Source organism: Gymnodraco acuticeps, unplaced genomic scaffold (genome assembly GCF_902827175.1).
Source record: "Gymnodraco acuticeps unplaced genomic scaffold, fGymAcu1.1, whole genome shotgun sequence".
Taxonomy (NCBI): domain Eukaryota; kingdom Metazoa; phylum Chordata; class Actinopteri; order Perciformes; family Bathydraconidae; genus Gymnodraco; species Gymnodraco acuticeps.
This window is the reverse complement of record NW_022991818.1, coordinates 252,403-273,449: the sequence shown is the minus strand read 5'-3', so window position 1 is coordinate 273,449 and position 21,047 is coordinate 252,403. Positions and strand designations below refer to the sequence as shown.

The window sequence follows — 21,047 nt, the reverse complement described above, 5'->3', positions numbered from 1 at the left end:
CTGTATTGTGTGTGGAGTACTTCCCAAATTGCATTTGAATCCACTAGCACTGTCTATGTATTTTTCTTTCTAAAGTACTGTTTCCAGATCTGTGTCAGAAGGCAATGTGGTCCACTGTGTGCTGAAATCTCTGCAGTAGGTATTCGGCTGATTTCATTTGCATGTGAAACCGTGTGTCCAGTGTGTGACTTGGCTGCTCTGCGAGGAAAAGGGATTAGAGCCGTGAGCTGAGTGTTGAGAGGTTGTAGTGTCAAATTCACGACAGCGGATCTATTTTTGAAAACATCTGGGGAAGATCTCCAGATGGTCTTCACTGTGTGTGGACGCTTGTTCGTGTGTGCATGTGATCTATTTGCATTGGTGTATAATCTTACAAGTATAATATTGAGATACGACCATACCACATTGCCTTCATGGTTTATTAGGTCAACATACATCTTTAAAAAGGTCTTGAATATGAATAATATTGATGTATTGTGTCATCAAACTGTTCATAATAGATACTTTGACAAAAAAAACGTTTTATTGCCATAACATTTTATTTTATAGACTGCAAAATGTATTTTAGTGCACATACATATGTATACATTGAATGAATCACACACTCATTTAATTGTTATTAATTGTACCATACAAAGTACAAGATTACATGATTTTTTGTTATGTACAAAGTGCTACAGCAAACATGTCAAGTGCTAACAAGCTAAAAAACTTGAGTTAGCTAAAAGCTGCTAAGCGCCCACCACGTTTACAGTTCGTCTGAACAGTACACGGGCTACTTAAATATATGTGTGCAGTGCAAACATATCTACTTTCATAAAGTGCCTTTATATAAGTTAATATTTACTAATATTTGTGCTCTTTAAAACAGTTTTTAAAGCTTGGAGCCGGATCAAAGTATTTGTGGCACCTCTCAGCCTGCTGCTGACGTGTTTACGGCTCTAAAAACTTGGCACTAGTGCAGTCTATATACATTTCATAGACTATGATGAACACACCAACAACTTTAAATTTATATATAGATGCTGTGCGCTTAAGATGGTATCTTTCACAAGGATATAATGGCATTACAGCATAACAGAACAAGTAAACAGTAATGATTCCCATGTATGCAGCTGTTCCACTTTTTTTAAGTCCTTTATTCTGACATTTATGATAAAGGTATTAAAGCTAAAGAAAAAATTCTAATTCATTTATGTATATATTAAATATTAACTGCCAAAAAAAACTGCCATCACCAGTAGCTCTTAAACCTTCAGAGAGTTGAGAATGATTATTGTTTTCTTGTGTTATAAAAAGTAGAAATGAAATTAATTTACAGTCACAAAAACAATGGAAAGCAGCAAAAATCTGTTACTTGAGAAACAGTGTTTTTAACTTATTGCACAATAGCCAATATAAAATATGTTTGCTATGCTACGTTTGCTTCATCATTTACCAGCGTTCTCATTATTATGACTCCTTATCTCTCTTCTTTCCCCACCATTTCTTTCATGTTCCTGATTGGTCCTTTCCCTCTGATCTTCTTCCTCTCCTCCTCCAGCCTCACCCTTTCCTTCTCCATCACCCAGTCCCCTCCAAGATAATTCAGCGCAATCTCAGGTTGACCGCGAAACCCTGGCCTGGGGTCTAGAAGCGACTGGAAGAAGGAGCAGGCCAGCGGGGTGAAACATGCAAACTGGGCCGCAACTGGAGGTCGATCTTCCTTTTCAAGTTCTGCCTCGTATAAATCAATGACCTCCTGTGCATTCTCCCTTTGTGGCTCTGCCCACACATCCAGTAAATCATTGGGTCCCTCTGATCTGTCAAACCATTCCCTAAACTTCAGGTATGAGCCGCAATTGCTGGCTGTTTCAGCCCAGGGATGACTGCCGGTGAGCATGGCGTAGGTCAAGATGCCCAGGGCCCAGCTGTCCATGCTGGGCTCGACAGAAACCCAGACCCTTTCATTCTTTTTCTTCTCTTCGTCTTTTTTAACGGCATCACGCCCGTCACTAATGCTCCCCCAACTATCCTCATTTCCACGAGCAATTTCTGCCTCAGGGGTGCAGTAAGGGGAGCTGTACCAGACCTCCGGCACCCTGGTGCCTGTGGCCTTCACCTGGTGGAGAACATTCATTCATTTGACACTTTTCTATAACAAATTGGTGACCACAGAGAGATATGTCACAATACAGTAATATAATGTAATCAAGAAAAGGTTACAAGCTACCTTAAATTGATTAAAATCCTTTAAAGGTCACCTATTGTGCAAAATCCACTTTTTTCCCATTACATTACATTGCATTTAGCTGACGCTTTTATCCAAAGCGACTTACAATAAGTGCGTTCGACCAAGAAGATACAAACTTGATGAAAACAGAATCATATAAGTAGGTTTCATAGAGCCAAAACATTTGAAGTGCTACTCAACTGGCTTTTCCATGTCTTTTATACATAAACATGTCCCCCTCTGTGTATAGAGATTCTGAAAGTTTCAGGAAAACATATTATTTTTGTCCTGATCCATTTATATAAAAACCTGTTTGAAAATGAGATGATCAGATTTTGGCCACTTTATGATGTCATAACGATTATTTGGCTTGGGTAACCACTAGCCAATCACCAACCAAGGTAACACCCCCCACCTTATCACCTGAATCTCCTCCTTTCATCTAAAGTAAAAGACAGAATCAGCACTTTTGAAACAGGGCTGAAACAGAGGGGTTTATGGGATGCTACAATGCATGATCCGTCTGGTATTTTCAAGCCAAACACTTCAGAGACATGTTTTGTATATATATGAGACCTATAATATATTGATGAAAAACAGTATAATTGGGGGCCTTTAAACCTATAAGATGGCTTGTTTATGATTTTCAGAAAGACCCCTTTCAGAATGCCCTGCCACTGAGTCATGGCGTTCTTTTATCTAAGCTTGGTTAGTGGGCTTCAGCTTCTTAATATCAACAAACAAGGCACCATTTAGCATCTGTATTAGACACACTGAGCTTTTCAGGCAACACCATCCCTGTCAATGATGGAACGTTGAAGTTTCCTAATGCAGTAAAAATAATGTATAATTTCTATACCAACCATGCCAAAGTCTCCAAGTTTGACCCAGCGGCAGGCGGAGTCGCACAGAAAGACGTTCTCTGGTTTGACATCCCGGTGTACAAAGCCAAGAAAGTGCAGGTGGGATAGAGCCCCACACAGCTGGGACACCACCCGCTGACAACAGTCCTCCTCCATACCGACCTGGTGAGGAAAACGGGTTGGGGATGTTGGAAGGAGATGGATATGTAATTCAGCATTTCAACAAATTGTAGAAAACTGAACAGGAACAACCTAATTCATACAATATGTTTTGTGCTATACAACACATGAGAGCTCGATTGAAATCAGTATATACCTCAGGCAGGATGACATCGTACAGATCACCAAAGAGGCTTGCTTGCTGAGCGAAGACGTAGTGTGATGGTGTGGAGTAGGCAATTCCCAGCGCTCTGGTCAGGGACGGGTGGGTGCAGAACGACAGAGAGAGGTTGTACTCCCTCAGGAAAGAGAAAAGAGATGTGGACTCTCGAGGGAAGAACTTCAGAGCCATCGGTGTACCTGGAGGACACACAGGAAAGTAAATAGTAAGTAAGTAAATCGTTTTTTTTTGTTTCATGGCACAAAATGAACATTGGATTCCCCATTACCATTCTGCTTGTGTACAGCTAGCATGACTTTGCCATACGAGCCTTCACCCAGGAGCTTTAGGACCTTAAAGTGCTCCGATGTGTCCATTGGTGTCAAAGACTGAACAGACAGATGACACATCTCATCCAGAAGCTTTGTGGCAGCCTGGATACACACAGAACAAAAGACAACCATCAATGTGTTTGTTTGCAGCAGAGTTGGGCTCAGGGTTAGTTGAAAGACTATGAAACCCGAAAGGTCTGGAAGACATTCTGATATGTTGACATCTGATCAGATGAGGTGTACTAATCACAACATTATTCCGGTTGTAGAGACTTTTGACTGACGTTAACAAGCAAAATGACTGAATAATGCTCACCTCCCATCTAAAGCTAAGTCTCCAAGATACTCCCAGTCTCAAAAATTAACCGGCTCACAGAAAAGGAAGTTTTTGCCAGAATATATTCTGGCTACACCCCTTAAAAATGTGGCAGTGGCCTCCAGAGGCTATCAACCTCAGATGCTACTGGGATTCTAAAGGTAAGTAAAATAGGAAGTCAAGTCACGTAGTACAACAATGGCCACATAGGGATGAGGTTGCGATGGATGGATGTGGCAAAAAACTTCAAAATAAAAGGTACTAATTTTAACCCAAACTCTTATTTTCCTAAACAAACAAAGTTGTTTTCCTGGAAAACAAATTGACAAGCAGAAAATAATTTGTTTGATTTCCTGGTATGACATCAAAATCCCTCAGTGACAATAGGCCTTTGACTTTTGACAATCGTCTTTAAAGGCTTTCGGAATTTCACAAGTGCATGAATCATGCAGTGGCGGCCGGCCCATAGGGGCGCTAGGGGCGCCACCCCACCTCTTCCCACATACAAAAAAAAAATATTAAAAAAAATATTTCATTTAAAAAAAAAAATTTAAAATTTTTTTTTTTAAAAAATATATATATTTTATATTTTTATTTTTAATGAACAAGGTAAATATCATACAATTGGTATCAGTAAAATGTATAATCTACCATAAAATCTCGTTTAAAATTGTGTTACGATGTCTAAAGTTACTGATAAGTCACATGTTTCCTGCCTGGCCTTGCCCATGGCATTAGTTTATCATTACCGGGCGGAGCCCCCGAGACAAACAGCAGCAACCAGCACGTTGCAAAAGTCTCAATAGTAAACTGTGCCGCCGAAACATAATTTCAGCCAATCAGCGCCGTCAAATATTTTGGTCACGAGGGCGCTCACGTTGGCGCCCACGTTGCTTACGTGCGTTGACGTGAGTTGTTTTTTAGACTCGTGAGTGACCAAGGTGACGCAGTATTTGGATGAGAATGGTGTGCAGGTGGAGTCGCCGGACCTCGGTCCACACCCAATTCCGTGCAAGAGCTACTCTCCAATCCTTTCGAAAGGAGAAGTTTGGGAGATAAATTGATACTTAAAGACCTTGGACCGGACCAACCCGATTTGTATATATCACAGTAAGCTCGTGAAAAAGACAAAACGTATCAACCAGGCTTCTCACGTAGCTGGTACACCAGAAAGACATGGCTAGCTGGATGCAAACAGGTAAATGCTATCTTTTGTTTCCCATGCTTGCTCTTCCAACAGCCGGGGACAGATACGATCTGTTCAGAAACTAGACAAAAGTTAAACAAGTACAAACCACATACTGTCTGTGTCATGGAGAATACAGTCGCTGGTTTATTTATGTCTGTATAGGCCGTTGTTGTGAGTGTGGACGGTCGGAACATATATAACGTTAGCTTAGCCAAGCTCCATTCAGAAAACAAGCATTCTAAAAGGTTTTTCGCCTGCCATCTGTCTGCAGACTTGTCAAAGCATTAATTCATGGTTTTTACTAACCGGTATCAGTATGTTGTTACGTCGGCATCATTTAGAAACGTGTATTACAATTTAATCACGGTAAAATATGTTCATTTTGTTGTAGTTGTAGCTCCCGAGCCAGCGCGTCTTGTTTGAATGATGCGAGTAAACACAGCTGGCAGCCGCGGTGAAACTCGAGCGATTGAGCGATGCGATAGGAGCGTTTAGAGCGAAGCCAATATTCGCATCCCGTCCGGTCTGAACGCAGCATTAAAGCGAGCTCCGCGCTGCACTGGAAACACGCCATTACATCACCAGAAGTCCTAATTTAAGGGGTCATTCTCCCCAAAAAAAAATGTGTACTCACTATATCAACAGCCGCCACTGGAATCATGTTAAACCAGAAGTCTACATTTAACCTGAATAACCACAACATTAAATGCTTGTTTTCAGAGTGGAGTACCTTGCAGCTCTTTGGAATGTAACGCGTAACCCGAGATGAGCTACCGGTATTAACATGTCCGTTAATAGCCTCATGAAATCCTGTCACACACAGACACACTGATCTTTGTTTTGTCTGGTGGTACGTCGATGTTTCCACCACAGCTGCCACATTTGGGTCCAGGCTTGGCTTTGGTGTCACCGCACATCCAGACATGGGGCAGCTCATTACAGCTCATTAAAGGACAACTCAGAGCTGTGAATGTGCAGCACTCAGATACTGTGAATTCCCAGCTGAGGCATCCTTCACACTTAACAGACACAAACACTTGCAACATGTACTTGGCCACATTTTGTGATTAAATGTTTTCCAGCTTGAAATTTAAAACTTGAAAATACAAGGGTTTAAAATGCAGGGAATTATTATATCTCAAATGACTTTCTAAAATCAACTGAAACAGCAACTAGAGATGTATTTAATCTGAAAATGCGTTACAAAAAAATAATACTTCAAACCATTACTCTAAGATCACTAATAAAGATAAACCAATTTTTCAATATTTTTTTTTTCAAATTGCTATGACAGTGCAGCATATACTACAGTGTTATGTTAGGCGTATGTCTGATACACGTGTGAATGCATTTTGTGCGGGTGATCTCACAGGAAACTGAACTCTGACCCTCTCAGTGTTTTGTCTGGACTCTAATTACTGAGCTATTCAGGTCTGTCTGAAAGAAATGTGTTGAACACTTGAGGTCAATATCAAACGATTCGGCTAACTGGCTAACTTTCTTGAAGAGAGCGCTGAACTTAGTCAAGCTATAAGCTTGGTTTTTGACATGGAGGAGGAGGAAGACAGTTCATCCTTGGAGTCATAGAGTGACTACTTGGATGATGAAGTAGAGGACCCTTCGTTTGTGACAACGAGAGGTAAGACATATTTCTTTATCTTTATTTTCTTTCTTTATGAAAATGACCGCAAAAAAGGAACAGCACTTCATGATCGATTGTTCAGGGTCAAGCCTCTCATTGATGACATCAGAAGTACTTGCCAGGCTCAGAATCACCCAAGAAAGGATTTGGCTGTAGATGAAAGGATGGTAGCAGCTAAGGCCAAAACTGGCATGACTCAATACATGGGGACAAGCCCACAAAATGGGGGAACAAGCTCTTCGTGCTGGCTGAATCAAGGAATGGCTACACACAATTAATTGTAATATTTATATTGGGAAAGCACACACACACACTGCACATGGACTGTCTTATGATGCTGTTATAGAGCTTATTCAGCCATAATATCTCGGCACAGGACACAACATTTACATGGAAAAAATGTCTAGTCCAAAATTGTTCCATGACTTGACCAGCATGAGGTTTGGAGCGTGTGGAACGTACAGGGACCCCAGGAAAGAGTGTCCCAGTGGGCGAGAAAATGCGCTCGTGAAAAAGTCAGAAAGAAGTGCGTTGAGATGGATCAGAGAGGGCCTCCTGGTGTTTGTGAAGTGGATGGACACACGGGAAGTGTGTGTGTGCTTCACAATCTATCCGACTTTTTCAGGTGAGGCAGTCCAGAGGAGAGTGAAGGGTGAAGATGGACACTGGGCAGTGAAGGACATTCCTTGCCCCACCCCCATCATTAACTACAACAAAAACATCAGTGGAGTTGACCTGCCTGACCAACTCATTCAGTACTACTCCACCCACTGCAAAACAGCCCGCTGGTATCGGACCCCCTTCTGCAGGTCTCCCTTGAAAAAGAGATCATTGATCTCATTGGGATTTTACCTGGATAAATAAAGGATTTGAATTGTATTGAATGCACTTTGTAGACATTGCCACAACCAATTATTTCATCCTGCACTGTGACGTCAGCAACACACAGCAGGTCACATGACACACAAAGACTTCATGGCTGAACTGGTGTCCCAGCTGTGTGGAGTAGACAGGACTGTCTATCAAGAGGAGCGCTCATCATGTTCCTGTTGCCATCACCGTGGCAACAGATGCCAGTGAAAAGGCCACACAAGGACGCAGGACCTGCCAACAACACTGCCATGAAGTTATCAGGAGAAGGAACCTCACACCGTGGAAGTGCAAGGCCTGTGATGTTGCCCTCTGTGTCATAGTTCACAGAAACAGTTTTGAATTGGTACAGTGACACAGATAAGGATGAAAGAAAACTGATTTTCTTACATGAGGTATATATATTTGCATATTATGTATTTGTTTATGCTTTCGTCAGTCAAACTTTTGCCTAATCAGAATGAAATCCCATGTATATTGTTTAATCTTTTAAATGTTTTGTTGTGCTTTCTGTGTCATAGTTGACAGAACTTTGAGGAATGAGGGAAAAACGCCTATTGATACACCTGCTATTTGTTCATAACATTTGTATATAGGTTCATGCTACCTCGATCAAACATTTACATTATCATCGTGACATCCCATGTATATATTTCAGGCTTTGAAAATGTTTTGCTGTGCATGTTTGAGTTACACATAGTAAAAATGATATCTTTTTCCAAAAAAATTGTTTTTGTGATTTTGGGTCCAACATGTTCATGTCAAAATGAAAAATATAACTATCAGGTTATATAGGCGGGGTTTTCCTAAAAAAACAAAAGTATGCAAAAACTGCCAAATTAGCCCCAGATTCCAGAGGTCCTTAAAACAATTTTTTACAAAATCATCACATTTGGAGAAACTTGTTTTTTTCTGTGTTGAGGATAATAATGAAGCAGAAGATTCCAGCCCATACGTGGAATCATTTGCACCATTGTACTGATGGTGGGAATAGAAAATGCAGCCACACATTGCAGAGGATTAGTGGGTTAGAGTGAAACCAGCCAGCAGCATAACTGACAGACTCGAGGCTGATCGTGTTTGGACGAGTGTCAAAAGAGGTGGCGCCTGTCTTCAACAACTTCCCCGTCAGACGCCACGTTGCATAAGAGACAAAATGTTCTCTACCTAGAAATTGATCTCTGGGGATTAAGTGTGATGGATGATAACATCATCAGCTTGAGAGCTAGTGAGTAATATTAGTAGTAGTAGTAGTAGTACAAGTAGTAGTAGTAGTAGTACAAGTAGTAGTAGCAGGTAACATACATTTTGTAATAGTGACTACTATGAACACATTTTGAAAAAATATACGAGCATCATAGCAACCTGCTGCTTTCCTTTGACTTCTGGTGCATTTTGAATAATTATTTTACAATAAATGTTCCACAAGTTTTTCAACCACCATTTAGGTAAATTATGTAAATGTATTCCAAAAATGTATAGAACCAAATATTGATATATATTTTCTTATATATATTAAATGAATAAAGATAAAAGTGTACAGTCCATATGGATATACATGAAGTATATTAGTGTCATTGATTTAGCATCTCATAACACATCAAAACATACTTGATAAATATTTGTTACGAGTTTACTTTGTTCTTTATTCAATTTAAATCACACTACATTGAACTTGCCATCATTTTCCAGTTTTTAGGTAAAGCAAAGCAGTGCAAATGTTGTAACATTTTACAACATTTCACTTGTATTGCATTGACATTGTGGGGCAAATGCACATTTAGGACTATAATGATCATCGTGATATAATCTATTGTTGTAATATAATAAAACAAAAGTATATTAAATCCTATGACTTCAGACATTGATGATGATTATTTAAAAATAATCCTAATTTATAATTAAAAAATACATTTACAATCTATACCACATAAATCAAATTATAATCAAATATTATCTAAGTATAGTCCACACAGAAACAACATCCTACATCTGATCATACATTATTATTTAAATTCATAGAAATGTATTTTTCTCCAATGTACTTCTAGTGGAGTCTCACCATGAAGATAGCTCTGCTTTTATTTGTCCAGTTTATGACATGAGTCTGTAATATTCTGCTTTGCAAACAATTACAGAATGTTAGTTTACCTTTAACATGGGGGCTCAATGCTGTGAGCACCACAAATAATATTCCATTCACTTTTCATCGAATACAGAAGAAGACTGATGTTTCAGATTATAAATCCTCAAAACTATCAGCATGTTATAGCTACATGCAATTAACAATGTTCTTCTATTTATAAAAGTCTATGAAGACCTTACCTACGTATGTTTCGGAGCAGTGAGCGAATCCATGCACCAGTTTTTACTTACTGTCATTTTGCAGCCGTGGTTCAGTTCAGCACCGTTGACCTTCAGTTAGATATCTGTACAGCATAAATAATCTTCATTTAGCAGGTGCACCTGTCAAATCTCCCATGGGTCCTCATCTGTTCGGTCTTCTTTCCACCTTAAGTATAAAACTGTGAGTCTCAGTGTGCGGCAGACAGAGTTTGGTTGTCCGTAGAGGAACTCTGCACACTGTCCGGCAAGCTTCCTAATGGCTTTGCTGTTGGCTGCAGCTGCAACTTGTATCCCAAAGTGATCTGTCCTCACCTCCACTCCTCCCTCTGGGTCCTGGAGAGTGCCCTGTGTGTGTGTGTGTGTGTGTGTGTGTGTGTGTGTGTGGTTCTACTTTCCATCCCTCATTTCAACATTAACTTCTCTCTCTATCCGGGATAGAGAGAGAAGTTAATGTTGAAATGAGTGCTGGAATTGGGCCGGTACTCACCGGTACGCAGTACCGGCACTTCTGGTTCTGACCCATGGAGTACCGGCACTTCTTGCTCAGTACCGGCATGCTGGCAGTACTCCGGTACTCATGCACCGTGCCAGTACTCAACACTCTCCCGCCGTTCTTATTATACATCCATATATATATATATATACAGCCGCCCGGTACTCAGTAGATGCGTCATGAGGTGCCGAACGGACATTCTCATCGCTCTAACCGCTGGAGTTTCACAGCGGCTGTCAGCTGTTTACTCCTGTCATTCAAACAGAACGTGCTGGAGAGGGGGCGGGGCTTATCTTCTCCATGTAAATACTGTGGTGGAAACGACTATGTCAAAATTAACCTATTTGACCGTGATTTAATAGTAATACACGTTTCAAAATAATAATAATAATAATAATAATAATGCCGAAGTAACAACATACTGAAAACTGTTAGTAAAACCATGTTTTAATGCTTTACAATTTACATACCTAGATGCACGTGTGTTGTGTTTATGCAGTGCAACTCCCACCCAGTGGGTGGCTATGTAGAGTGATAGAACAGAGCAGGCACGCCCCCGAGAGAAGGAAAGCAAGTCACGTCACAAATGAGCATTTCTAAAATGTTAGCGTGGATTAATAAAAGTGCAAAAAGACAGCGGTTGTCGCCGGAAGAAACTTCAAATACAGAGAATGCTGTGCCTGTGTTGGAAATTGTGTCTGATGGGGAGCTTTCTTTGGTTGATCCTCCTGCTTCAAGTTCTAGTGCATTAGCATTAGCACTAGCTCCGCCGCCTCCTCCAGAGCCTCTAACGTTAGCTGCTGCTGGCGCAACTGCCACCACCAACACCGGGCAAAGCGATGCACCTGACTGCTGGACAACGGACCAGGTGCAATATTTTTGCAAGACCAATGCATGGCTCCTTCTTAAAGATAAGAAGCTAGGATGTCGGATATGCAGAGATGTCAAATCTTTGGGAATACACACTGGACAAGGACTGAAACTGTCAACTGAATGGGGTGAGTGTGCAGTGTCTCATTTCGGTGTTGACAAGGGCAAACAACAAGCTAGCCTGAGAAAAAAAATCAAAGAACATAAAGAATCACAAGCCCATGTAAAAGCTGCTGACATCCTTACATCTGCTTCACGTGAAACTATTCAACATCAAGTGCAGTCTATGCATAAATCTGAATTAGACACCACTATCAGAGTTTTTCGAACGGCATATAAAATTGGCAAACATAGCCGGCCATTCACAGACATGCCAATTGATTTGAATGTACAGAAACTGAATGGGCTGAACGTGGGCAGGGTTTTGCACTCCAATAAAACCTGTGGCGAAATCATCGACCACATAGCTCATGAGCTGAAGAAAAAAAATGGCAAAAGACATTACAGAAAACCAAAGAAAACTGTGTTTTGGTCGATGAATCTACCACTATTAGTGGTAAAACGGTGCTTGTTGTGTGTCTACGCTCAGCATTAGCTGATGCTGAGCCCGAAACGTTTTTTTGGGAGCTGATCGAGTTGGATGGAACAACGGCTGATGACATCACAAAGGCGTTAATGGAGTGTCTTGGAAGAGATTTTAACGAGGACTTTTTAGGTCAGTGTTTCGTTTCTTTTGCATGTGATGGGGCTTCAGTCATGCTAGGGAAGAGAACAGGCGTTGCTACCCAGTTGTGTAGTAAATTCCCAAGCCTGTTTGTGTGGCACTGCTCCAATCATCGTCTAGAGCTGGCAGTTGGGGATGTGGTCAAGGAGGTCTCAGGGCTCAATCATTTCCAGATCTTTTTTGACAAACTCTATTCCTTGTTCCATGCCTCCCCCAAAAATCAGAGGCAGTTAGCGCAGTGTGCGCAAGCAGTCGGACAGCGTCTCCTGGTGATAGGGCGTGTTTTGTCCATCCGCTGGGTGGCTTCAAGTGAAAGGAGCGTCAGAGCAGTCTGGGAAAACTACCGAGTGCTTCATGATCACTTCACAAATGCTGCAAACGACACGAGCAGGGATTCCAGAGACAGAGCAAAGTACAAGGGCCTGGATGATGTGCTCACATCTGCAACGTTTGTCAGCAATCTGGGACTGATGTACGATGCGCTCACAGAGCTCAGCGACCTCTCTCGGCAACTCCAAAAAAGAGAGATGACACTGCCTACATTAGATAGGCTCTTAACTCGAGAAATACGAGTTTTTGAATCCATGGTCACCATGCCTGGCCCACACATGACTACAGTTCATACAGCTCTAGCTGAGAAGTCCTTCAAGGGTGTTGCCCTGCGTGAGAATGGCAGGCTTGTACAGATTCATGCAGGTCAGTTTTTCCGCAGTATATGGTAGAGAATCTGAGACACAGAATGACTTCCACAACCTCCTCTCATGTCAGCACAAGAGAAATCCCATTACATGGCCGGGAGGCCCGGGACAATCAGCTAATCCAGGACATGAAAGTTATCCATCCTGGAAGTTGGCCTGAAGAGGAGTTAGACGTACAGTATGGGGACGTAGAGGTGCTACGTTTGTGCGAAGTGCTGAAAGTGGACAGAAGAGAGACTGTTCAGGGTTTTCGCAAATACAAGGAAACCAGGGCATCCCGTACACCTGCTGCCATGGAGCCTCTACTGAAAGCAGTCCGAACCATCGCTGTCTCCACTAGTGAGTGTGAGCGGGCCTTCAGCTGCGTGAACGATATCCTTACTGCAAAAAGGAATGCTCTCTCTGTCAGCCGACTGTCCAGCCTGGTTTTCATTAAATGTAATGGACCATCACTAGGATAGTTCAATCCGGAACAGTATGTGAGGTCCTGGCTGGCAAAGGGAAGGAGAAGTGCTGATGAAAGAGCCTGTCCAGCTCCAGCCCCTGATACTGATGTCCCCAAGGCCTTCTGGAGCCTTTTCTAACAATGTGAAGTATATTGCAAAGCAGCTCACCCAGTGAGAAGACTTTTGGCATAATGTGCCGATTTGTACAGATCCTGGAGATAGAAGGACTTCAGACCAACCAGGGAGTTATCTGATCAGCTTGGTGTTCAATGTAACTCTTTACCATGGCTCAGACTTTGTTACTTGCAGTTTCTCATTTTAGATTGTGCAAATTTTGCATTTCTTTTTACATGTTCTTTGTTCATGCTCTTTATCATTTTTCTGAGTTGGAAAGTTAGATTGCATCATAGTTTACTTTATACATATTTGTATTCTTCAGTGGTGAAGTATATTGCAAAGCAGCTCAGCCATGTGAGAAGACTTTTGGCACTTTTTCGTTTTCTGAGTTGGAAAGTTAGATTGCATTCAAAATGTACAGAAATACTTAATTTTGTTAAAGCTTTTTATAAAAAATGCTTCTGACCAGAGCTTTGTTTCCTTGTCATTAATGTTGAACACCACCAGAGGGGCTCTCACCTGAAAGGTCTCTGCTTCATGTGTCTTCAGCAGAAGATCTAGACTTTGATTGCTATATTTTCAGTTAATATTGACCTTACTGAGCTTTAGCCATATCCGCTGCCTATCATAAAAAATGTTAAGTACAGTGAACCTTTCTAAAATATACAGTAGTAAAGAGACAAACCCACCAGCATTATAGTAGCCAAATTCTTGTTTGTGGGCTGTATATATAAAATTGACTTGAAAAAGTTGCTGATTTTAGAGTACTGGCACCTTTTTCATTCCAATTCAAGCACTGGGGGCGAAGGCCATCGCGGGCGAACTCAGGGGGCCGAGCATGAGGGCGAGGACAGCGGCCGGGAAAGTCAGGGGGCCGGGCTCGAAGGCAAAGGCCGCGGCAGGAAGAGTCAGGGGGTCGGGCTCGAGGACGAGGGCAGCGGCAGGAAGAGTCAGGGGGCCGGGATCGCGGGCGAAGACCACGGCTCACAGAGGGCCGGGATCGAGGGCGAAGACCACGGCTCTCAGGGGGCCGGGCTCGAGGGCGAAGACCAGAGAGCTCCAGAGGCCGGGCAGGAAGGCGCTGACGGGCCAGCGCCGGAGGCCGGGCAGGACCCGGTGTCGGCCAGACAGGAACCAGTGGGACAGGCCTCAGCAGGATCCCCCACGGAAGAGGACCAGGACACGGGATTGGCAGGACCCCCGGCAAGACAGAGGATGGCGGGGGCCTCCAACGGAACAGGACAAGGGGTTGGTAGGACCCCCGGCAGGAGAGTAGTCGGCGGGGCCTCCAAAGGCACAGGAAAAAGGGTTGGCAGGACCCCCGGCAGGAGAGTAGTCGGCGGGGCCTCCAACGGCACAGGACAAAGGGTTGGCAGGACCCCCGGCAGGAGAGTAGACGGCGGGACCTCCAACGGGACAGGACAAAGGGTTGGCAGGACCCCCGGCAGGAGAGTAGTCGGTGGGGCCTCCAACGGCACAGGACAAAGGGTTGCCAGGACCCCCGGCAGGAAAGTAGTCGGCGGGGCCTCCAACGGCACAGGACAAAGGGTTGGCAGGACCCCCGGCAGGAGAGTAGACGGCGGGACCTCCAACGGGACAGGACAAAGGGTTGGCAGGACCCCCGGCAGGAGAGTAGACGGCGGGACCTCCAACGGGACAGGACAAAGGGTTGGCAGGACCCCCGGCAGGAGAGTAGTCGGCGGGACCTCAAACGAGACAGGACATGGAGTTGGCAGGACCCCCAGCAGAACCTCCAACGGACCAGGACATTGGGTAGGGACTTGAGACGTGACTCGAGAGGGGACTCGAGAGGAGACTCGAGAGGGGAACCAAGGGGGAACTCGAGAGGGGACTCGAGAGGAGAACTAAGGGGGAACTCGAGAGGGGACTCCAGAGGGGACTCGAGAGGGGACTAGAGGAGAGACTAGAGGAGGGACTAGAGAAGGGAACTCGAGAGGGGACTCGCGAGGGGAACTAGAGGAGGGACTAGAGAGGGGACTAAAGGAGGGACTAGAGAGGGGACTAAAGGAGGGACTAGAGAGGGGACTAAAGGAGGGACTAAAGCAGGGAACTCGAGAGGGAACTGGAGAGGGAAATGGAGAGGGGACTCGGGTAGGAACTCGAGAGGTGACTAGAAAGGGGACTCGAGAGGGGACCTGAGAGGGAACTGGAGAGGGGACTCGAGAAGGGACTCAAGAGGAGACTGGAGAGGGGACTGGAGAGGGGACTCGAGTAGGAACTCGAGAGGGGACTCGGGTAGGAACTGGAGAGGGAACTCGGGTAGGAACTGGAGAGGGAACTCGGGTAGGAACTGGAGAGGGGACTCGGGTAGGAACTTGAGAGGGGACTTGAGAGGGAACTTGTGTCGGTCGGTACTGTTGAGATCTTCATATGAAGTGAATACTTAAAACGAAAGTTAATTGAGATCATGGTATGAAGTGAATACTTAAAAAACGAAAGTTAATTATAAATCATACATGATCAATCATATTCTTGTATAAACCCATAATGAGAATGCTTCTTGACGGTTTTTGAATATGTATCTATGCTTACAATTTTTTCTGTTGCTATTTGAGAACTTTGCGTTTTGAAAAGAGGGTGTTGTGAGTTTTCATAGTATGTTTAATACTTAAAAACGAAAGTTAGTTATAATCAAATATAATCAATTATATTCTTGTATAACCCACAATGAAAATGCTTCATATTTTAGGTTTTCTATAGTTACAGTATAAACAAAACAAAGTGGTATGTTTAGGTTGAGTTTTCTTCCTCTCCTCTGGCAGCAGACCACAGGGAAGGGGGGGGGCTTCACACTAAGGGGAGAAACATTAAGAGGCCAAAGAAAGTTCATGTCCTTTTTACCTCATATGAAAGGGTGTCTTATCCCATAACAGCTGTGGAACATGTTGAGGCATGTTCAGCCTTGTACATTATAGGACATGCGCAGTTCTTCACAAATTACGTGAAGAGGAGGAGTTTGTTTTTTGGGTTTAGGATCCAGTTTTTTTTAGCATAAAGAGACTGGTTTTTTGAGAGAGCGCGAGAGAGGGGGGGTGACCCCTGGTAGACTCTCTCCGGGTAGGCTGTGTGCTTCAGAGCTGGGTTAATAGCTCTCGGTAAGGTCTTTCTAGACGGGGTAAATATCTCTCGAATGTATTGGTTGTTGGCTGAGTGGAATGATTTGATGAGAGAAAGTGTGTGAACCTTTATAAATACCGCGACCTGTGGGGAAAATCTGGTCCCCCGAAATTTGCGGACAGGAATGGGTTTTTGAGTGTTAATCCGCCGTCTGTGTCGGAAAAAGTGTATGAACCTTTATAAATACCGCGACCTGTGGGGAAAATCTGGTCCCCCGAAATTTGCGGACAGGAATGGGTTTTTGAGTGTTAATCCGCCGTCTGTGTCGGAAAAAGTGTATGAAACTGAAGTGAATAAATGGGTGAATGGAAAGTTGAATGCGCTTTTTATTGTCACCGGTCTTTTTACGAGGAATTACCTCTAAATTCTATCGGGAGAATTTTAAAATGTCACAACTGAAATGGGCAGTTGAAATTAAAACATTTTGGTAATAAATGTAAGACTGTGAATTAAAGTTTCATTTGAACATGATCACAGCACGGGGTTTTTTGTTAGTATGATTATAATGTTGTGAGAGAGAAGGTAAAAACCCTGTATTAGTTTGGACCTATTTTTCTTCAAATAAACTGAATCCCACCTGTTGGATTGGGATCCTTTAAAAGACACCTGTGCTCTCCTCTCCTGCGTCAAAGGTAAGATTGCACCCTGCCACACACACTTAGGTAGGAGCACACTCCATTTACTGATATCAAAATCCTTCGGGATCGCTTAAACAGATTAAAAGAGAGTTGTCTGAATTGAAACAGCAGTTAATTGAACCTGGTTCTTCGGGGGGGTTAGGAAGAGGTGAGATCTTGCTGACGTTGGTGGATCTGAGCCACGCAGCAAACTTACATAGACTCAATAATCTTCGGAAAGGTCAATTAGGAGGTCAGAATAATTTACCGGAATAAATTATCAGGACCTCTCATACTCTAAACAGTACGCCGACAGGACACGGGGAGCTGGCGTCGTCTGGGGAGCCAGCAGGAGACGAGGTGCTGGAGTCGGCCGGTACGCCGACAAGACTCGGGGAGCTGGCGTCGGCTGGGGAGCCAGCAGGAGACGAGGTGCTGGAGTCGGCCGGTACGCCGACAAGACTCGGGGATCTGGTGTTGGCTGGAGAGCCAACAGGAGACGAGGTGCTGGAGTCGGAACCATGACTGTATGGGCCAGCTCTGGTGCAGGGACCACGGTTGTAAGATCCAGTTCTGGAGCCGGAAACATGGCTGTAAGGTCCGGTGCTGAAGCCTGGATCATGGCTGTGTGGGCCGGTTTTGGAGCCGGAAACATGGCTGCTGGGCAAGGAACCGGAACACGGATCCATGGCTGTGTGGGGTGGTACTGGAGCACGGTACCATGGCTATGTGGGATGGTACTGGAGCACGGAACCATGGCTGCTGGGTCCGGCACTGGAGCCGGAACTGGCGCTGGAACCCTGGCCTTTCGTCTTTTAGGAGTCTTTTGGAGGCTTCGTGGACCTCCAAACGCCAGACCAGACCCCAGGAAAGGGTCAACATGAAGCCTGGTACTCAGGGCTACGTGAGAAAACCCTAAGCCACTCGGGCAACAAGCTCCAGAGCCAGGGCTTGCGAGCAACCTCCTGACGTGCCTCCTTCAACGCAGCCTCTCTACCCCGTCTAGATGAGGCGCCTTTCCACGTATAAAAAATATACTCCAGAGAGTATCCAAGACTTTCCGCCTGTCGCATCAAAAGGGCTGAATCTGCTGGGTCCATAATGTGGTCGGTTCGTACTGTCACGGTGTGTGAAGCAGGTAGGACCCAAATGCAGATTAAAGTGAAAGTTCCTTTATTTCAAGGCTAGGTGATAACACAGACAGAACAGAACACTCACCGACGAACTAGTCATGACAAAAGACGAACCGACAAAGACAGACAGAAAAACCAGAACTTAAATACACACAAGACTAATCACACAAACAAGACACAGGTGAGGAGGGAGGAGAAAACACAGGAGCCACAGGTGAACACAATTGGGTAATCAGACACACCAGGGAAACTAACGACAGGGAACCACAGACAAATCCAAACAAGACACAACGCAGACAGAAACAGGCAAGACAGGAGGTGAAGACCTTACAAAATAAAACATGAAACAAGACAAGACAAAACACCATAAAGACAGATCGTGACAGTTATTTGGAGGAACTCTGATCAGAACAGCAAAGTAAATTCACCCTGGGTCTGTCTTCACACTCTTTCTAGTAGAATATCATCTGCTCAGCTGTGGTTTAACTACAAGCTGCAGGAAACACTGTCCTCTGGCAGCAGGTCGAAGAACAACATAACATGTTTGCCTGGGAAAATATGTAGAGAGGGGCATCCAGACATTATTTAGCTGTTGATCTGTCAATCAACAAATCTCTGTATTGCATATCACTCTCTTTCCCTCTCTGCATACAAAGCTTGTTTTCCCTCTCTCTCTATTTACAGTCAAAGAATGTTCCTCTATTCAGACCCCATGTGGTTTGCAGATGAAACTCTCAGCTGCTACTTGTTACCGCAGTCCGTGCAACTGCAGGATCACTCAGACTTCCCGAGAGGCTGGCGTTGGTTACAGCGAAAGTCCGTCTGTGTGTGAGATCATCTGTCTGCCACATGTCAACATGCTGACATTATGCAAGTCACTTTGTGTAACTCCATGTCGCTTACACAGGGCACAGCTGAACGCCAGTGGTCGGCCTTGTGTGGAGGCCATTAACCTCAGTGACTTATGAGTTTATGAGTTCATTTTAAGATTGTATTGTTTGTTTTTAAATCGCTCAATGGGCTGGCCCCTCTGTACATCTCCGACCTCGTAAAGGTGTACACCCCCTCAAGGGCTTTGAGGTTGGCTGATCAGCTGCGGCTGGTAGTCCCAAAAACCAAGAAAAAGACCAAACCGAGCCTTCTCAGCGGTAGCCCCCAGGCTCTGGAACGACCTGCCCCCCCATGTCAAATTGTCGCCCACCCTTCAAACTTTTAAGTCAGTTTGAGCTATGTTTTATCGATTTTTGTGCTTTTATTGTTTGTCCAGCCTTTATGTGCCTTTTATCTATTCTTATGTGTGCCTTTTATCTATTATTGTAATATTATATTTTATTATAATGTTATGTTTGCTGTGAAGCACTTCGGTAAATCCTCTGTTTTTAATATGTGCTATACTGTATAAATAAAGTGGATTGGATTGGATGAGTGTTTGCATTGCAGCTGCAGATGTGGAGCATTAGTAATAATGTCTCGTTTGTTAGAGCAGAGGCAGCTGCTCAGGCAGACAGTGTCAGTAACGCTTAGTTTCATGGGTTTGTTATTGCCCTATAATCACATGAAAGTAGAGAGCTGTCTCCAGCGTCATTATGTTCCCATACAACTTTTTGCATTCTCCATTACATTCGGAGGGATTTTTTTCTCCAGACTTTGGTTACAGTTGTAAACATGTGGTCACTGCTTTAAATTGAAACACAACAAAAACAAAACTTCACAGCAGCTAGAAATGACAATGCAGTTTTGTTGTATGGGAACACAGGTTTTACAAGATCACAGTTAACTAGATGTGATGGGTTTGAAACCAGTTTTTCAAATCCAGATGCCTTTAGTATAAAGCACTGTAAAAATATATAATTAATGTATTGTTGGATAAGACTTTGTTTATGGAAAAGTATAGAACATCTGAGCTTTGGAAATGTTTTGTTGTTTGAAGTGCAATATATGACACAGCAGCTTTTAGGCATGATTAAACAATTGTTCCCATTCGGGACCAATTCCAAGTTTTCACTGGAAAGTGGGCGGAGCCATTTAATCCGCAAGGCACTGACATAGTGCTGCTCTCATCTATAGTGGGTACAGTTCATGTTTATACAGTAGCCTATGTACAAGTTGCTAAAATGCAATGCAAATGCATAACAACACAAACAGAGAAAACAGTGTTTTTTATTTTGGGACGAGATCACGTTAGACACCAAAAAACCTCTGAGTGACATTTCTATATGCACACTGTTTTGTATCAAAGGTCAGTGTTGGTTTATTCACTTTATGACCATTATCTCTCCCTACCCAAGTATTTCTTACATCTAAATGTTAAACATCATTGTGGCTTATTTCTTGGTAATGGTTACTGAGTAGAGTTTGTAAGGCACGGACACACATATTGATTTTCTTGTGGCTTTGTTCACACAAGGCATTCTGTTAGAGTACAGAAAAAGCACAGGCGAAAATAATGTATTTAATGATGTCTGAATTTGTGTTCCTGCATGGTGGCTAACAGTCACTCTCTCATTGCTTAATGGGACACCTGAGTAGAAAAGAGGCATCGTTAGTCAGATTAGTAACACCTGTGCTTTCCAGCTATGGTCAAAATGTTGACAAAAAGGCGAGTTACCTATTCATTTATTTGATTTACAGATTACTTTAGCAACAAAAGGAAATCCCTTTTAACTTCCAAATTAAATTAAATATTTTTTTTATTCTTGCCTTGCCTTGTCTTGGTTCATTT

The 21,047-nt window shown here is 43.4% G+C and overlaps 1 protein-coding gene across 1 annotated transcript; it reads right to left on the bottom strand.

Annotated features, from left to right (window-relative positions):
- Positions 1–520: 520 nt before the first annotated feature.
- Positions 521–10,422, bottom strand: si:ch211-171h4.3 (serine/threonine-protein kinase SBK2). The gene is made up of 5 exons (XM_034199676.1): positions 10,120–10,422; positions 3,684–3,828; positions 3,392–3,594; positions 3,076–3,237; positions 521–2,101 (listed from the first exon to the last, which is right to left on the bottom strand). The coding sequence occupies exons 1-5, from the start codon at positions 10,123–10,125 to the stop codon at positions 1,463–1,465; spliced, it is 1,155 nt and encodes a 384-aa protein (XP_034055567.1). The 5' UTR covers positions 10,126–10,422; the 3' UTR covers positions 521–1,462.
- Positions 10,423–21,047: the final 10,625 nt, after the last annotated feature.

Bases quoted from the DNA above. Each gene is read 5' to 3' on its own strand.
- si:ch211-171h4.3 (XM_034199676.1), bottom strand. The intron at 3,595-3,683 runs GTAATGGGGAAT...TGTGTCCTCCAG, and splicing joins AGCTGTACACAAGCAGAATG to GTACACCGATGGCTCTGAAG. The intron at 2,102-3,075 runs GTTGGTATAGAA...GTTCTCCACCAG, and splicing joins AACTTGGAGACTTTGGCATG to GTGAAGGCCACAGGCACCAG.